Below are 4,505 nucleotides of genomic sequence, written 5' to 3' on the forward strand. Positions count from 1 at the left end.
TTGCGTTATTAAAAGCTCTTTTCTTCATTTTAAATTTAATATTTTATGAAACTTATCTTTTTTTTTCCACAGCACTTTGAGTTTTGAGCGTCGTTCTTTTTTCTGTTGATGTGCGCAATTGAACTTCTTCAGTACCAAGTACTTTATAATACGGTTTTATGTATTACGTTTAATTAAAAAAATTTCATACCACAATAAAAACTTTTATTTTTACTTGCTTTTGCTAAGAACGGGGTCGAATAAATGGTAAAAATATAGTTTAAACTAATTAAGTTCAAAATTATATCCAAGTACTTCACTACTCGACATTATTTGGCAGGTACAACTACTTTTGTTGAACACAAAATGCAGCCCTAGTGAATCTTGCGGTTACTATGGCAACCAACTACCGTTACTTCTATCAGCATTGTCAATTACTTGATCGATCAAATGACAATCATTCGCTACAGGGCCAAACTGACATTTACAATTTTGCATATGTGTTAGTTTTCGTTGTGAATGTGTTGGAGTTTCTGTCAACCCCCTGCAGAAAAAAATTATCAATTGATAAAAAATAACATACTTGTAGTTAGCTTTTTTTGAGGTATTTCTATAAAATATATAACTCGTAGTTAGCTACAAAAAGCTAACATGAAATTATTTGACAAGTGATTGTTTTATTTAAACGCGTTTCTATTTAAATATTTTGCTCTTCGCAAAAATTTTTTGTAATTGAGGAAAAATAAAGGATGATCGAAATTTCATATCATCATTTTGAAGTTATGTCAGACGGAGTTCGAATATGGGACCACCTAGAGCATAATAAGTAAAGAAATATGAAATGTAATAAAATAAATAAAGTTAATAAATGAATTAAAAAATTAAAAATTTTAACATTTTGTTTTTTCTATTGATATTTTATGCCCATCGCTTTCGTCAAAGAAAGTATACAGATAATAGTGACTTTTAGTTCCTTCCGTAAGGCACCAGCTGGGTTACTTGGCACACAGTTTAGTTTGACAAAAAAAGACAATATAAGTTTATAGTTACTTTCAAAATGGCTATTTAACTTATGCAATCTGTATGATTCACTTTGAAATTCTATGTTCACTCGCTTGACAATATCCAAAATATCTGAAAAAATAAATAACAAATTTTTATTGGTGCGGAATCAAGTTTTTCGGCAATAGCCCGCGCTTGGTTTACAGTTGTTGTTGTTGTTGTTGTAGCAGCATACAAACTCCCCAAAGAGTTTTTGGGGAGTGTTGCTGGAGTGACAGTCCTTGGCCAAATATAAATCTGGGTCGTTCCGGTTACGTAGACCCGACTGTCGTGGGAACGTGGTGGTGACGGTGTACGTCACATAGTGCGGTCGATTCCCAAAACTGCGGCCAAAATTCGAGAAAACAAAACATTGAGTTGGCTAAAGGGATCACCTAAGAGGCGAAAACTGTTCACTGTAACGACCTGTACCCTAAGTAGAGGTATTCATTTGTAGTGTAACCTTCTTCCAAGCACAAAAATATTGTAATAAAAAGCGAAAAATTATTAACGCATAGAAGTCGTTAGAGAATAGGAAATCAAAAAAAAAAACCAAATAGATTCTACGTCTGAAGGTTAGTAAAATACGGGAAAAAGTTTGTGAAAACTAATACTGTAACAGAAATTTGTAAGAAATAAAAATGTAAACGTATTTTTTCGTTTATTTTTAAACAAAATTTGAGTTGTTAAATGCAGCAGTAACAAAACACTGTCGAATGCTGCTTTTAAACCTATTAGAGTTTACGTAGGAAAGTATACAGAATAAAACAAAACTCAGGTGCTCATCTCTGCTCGTTATATATTTTTTTATTTTTTTGGCTATAAATCTGCATACTCAAAATCTTTGTAAGAAACTAATTAAAAAGCTCGAAATTTATCAGACGCCATACTGGATCCGCCATTTTTAATTATGTAGTTCTGACAGCGGATAAGTAATTAGTGACCCCGAAAACCGCCTAGTACGAAATTTCTAATCATTTTTTCAAAGCTTCGAATTTTGGCCGCACTGTGTGTCATCGAAACAAGATATGAAAAATAATTGCAATGCGCTGCACTGGGACAGTAAACGATCACCATCAAATATTTGACACTCGAAAAATTTTATGATTTTTAACACCAACGTAGTTTTGAAACTGGGAAAATTCATCCACCCTTTTAGCACTATGTGTGAAGAAATTGTAAACATCTCTGGCAAGTTTTGCGAATTATACGGGAGTTTTTTTTTACACGATTCGAATCAAAATTTAAAAAGAAGTGTCCCTCCAAAATTCGTGGAAAAATTTATCAAAAATATATCCACTTGGATCAAAACGGTCACACTGGTTGTAAGCCACGCAGGATCCGCAAAAACCTTCGGATGCATCAGACTAGGCCGCGTATCCTTTGAAGTGCATCAGTTAATAACTTAATAAAGTTTTAAAGTGCCAATTGAGAAGTGCATGTGCAAAAATTTCGTACATTGCACAAAGGAAATTTTTGCATATGCAGCAGTACGCAGCATGCATTAAAACGCTTGGTGTTAGTAGTCTCGCCTAAGCAAATACAATAATGTACCGGTTTCAAATGTCTAGGAATTAGCATTAATTTTTTTCGCATTTGCTTCCATAAAAAGAATAAATACTATTTATTTTTATATGGAAGAAAACCATAACATCTTCGGCTACAAATTCCGGTAACACAGGCCAACAAAAATGGATGAAAAAAATTTGTCTTTTGCCTTCCACTTAGGCTTAAATTAAAGCTAAAACTCATGAAAATACCATCCCTGCAAATTGACCTGATGGTCACTTATAGTCATTTATTGAACAGCAAAAACTGATTTTGCCGAAGTTTGAGTACCTACCGCACTTAGACAAAAGGCGCTAGAACCTCCATTTAGGATTAAATTAATTCGACTACAACCCCCGAAAATACCATTCCGCTACCTTAACCCTAAGGTCACTTATACTAAACAGCAAAAACTGGTTTTTCGCTAATTTTTTTTCAATAGTACAATTTTCCATAATTTTTTTATTGTTCAAGAAATGACTATAAGTGATCATCGGGACAAGGTGCAGTAACGCATACGGATTACTTAGATACTTCAAAAAGTTAAGTTCGTATGCACTAGTTATCTCTGCGTACGATGAGACCTCATGGGAAACAACTAATTACAGCCTTGGCCTCTTTTTTGGCGGGCAGACATGCATACAATTTTGATATTTTTTGATAATTTTTAATTTTTTATATTTTTCAGAATATACATTTTTTGAACGTTGGCGTGTCAAATGAAAGCTTTTGGGTCTTTCTGATTGGCTGGAGCAGAAAGCTTTCCGATACAACTCTGCGTTGAACTGGTTTTCAAACGAGTTAAATGATTTAACTGGGTAAATTTTCCAACAACAATTGCATGCGATTTAACTTGTTTATGTTTTATGTGTTTTGTTCATTTAACGGGTTCAAGCCCATTTAACATGTTTAGCTCGTCAATTTGAACGTAGTATTATTCAGTGTTTTACAAAGTTTTAAACTTGGATTAATATAGTATTTGTGAGGGAATGAACTGTATTGTAATAGAAAAATCTTAAAAATTAATAAATAAATATAAGTGGCGTTTTGAATTTGGTCCAAAATGATATTGTCACTAGACGCGAATAAAGCCGCGATCTCAAAATTTAACCGCGAAATAGATGCATAAAAACCCTTCCGCGAAAAAAGACGCGAAAACTTCTTTCCTCGGTCAACTATGTTTTCGGGTGTAGTGAGTATGTAAATTCCCCAAAGAGTTTGTGGGGAATGATGCTGTAGAGGCAGTCCTTAACCCGATTTAGATCTATGTTTACACTTCTTTCTACTCCTAATTTTTTTACGCGTATTTGTTGGTCTAATTTTTTCACGCGTCCTTTTTCGCCGTCAAAACACTTACTTTTCCAAAGGTATGTACTCAAATAAAAATATGACCTTGTCCAAGAGAGTTAATTATTTTATTTGCCCCAAAGATGTTTATGTGATACTCACCTATTTTACGAATTATTCTGTACTTCCCACCGACAATTATTTCGGAGCGATTATCTTTCATAAGTCGTAGCTTCTCCATATTGATAAAAATATAGTATCTGTCAAGTATCCAATCCTAAGAAGAAAAGAGTAAAAGTATTTAGACATTTCCATGAACATTTAAATTTTAAAAATAAACCAACTTGTTCTTAACCATGTGGCCATAAAAAGTTATAGAAATATATAGATATATATAGGGGCAGCTTTTACTCATATCTCTCATGGGCGTTTTGTATTTTTAAGAGACAATTTAACTATAATTTTTAAATAAATATATGCATTAAAGTTGGAGGCCCATGCGGGGATTTGGTAATTTACTCCAGCGTGTCAGATTAACGCATTGGGTAAGTTACTTTATACAAATTACTTTATACAGAGAAAAAGTTGAGCAAAGCGGTGCGCTATTTTAATTTTACTGTACATAAATTATTTAAAAAATAAGTATGTGC

The 4,505-nt window shown here is 33.1% G+C and overlaps 1 protein-coding gene across 1 annotated transcript in view; it reads right to left on the reverse strand.

The window, feature by feature from the left end:
• The window catches only part of LOC118752252 (casein kinase I), a gene marked incomplete at both ends in the record, with an annotated part of 42,358 nt that extends 38,226 nt beyond the window's left edge, over positions 1 to 4,132 (reverse strand). The window contains 1 exon segment of the mRNA XM_036487110.1: positions 4,018 to 4,132. Coding sequence (XP_036343003.1) covers positions 4,018 to 4,096 — 79 coding nt within the window.
• Between the last annotated feature and the right edge of the window lie 373 nt (positions 4,133 to 4,505).

The sequence above is a fragment of the Rhagoletis pomonella genome, unplaced genomic scaffold, assembly GCF_013731165.1.
Source record: "Rhagoletis pomonella isolate Grant_MI unplaced genomic scaffold, Rhpom_1.0 Rhpom_scaffold_01347, whole genome shotgun sequence".
In the NCBI taxonomy this organism is placed as follows: domain Eukaryota; kingdom Metazoa; phylum Arthropoda; class Insecta; order Diptera; family Tephritidae; genus Rhagoletis; species Rhagoletis pomonella.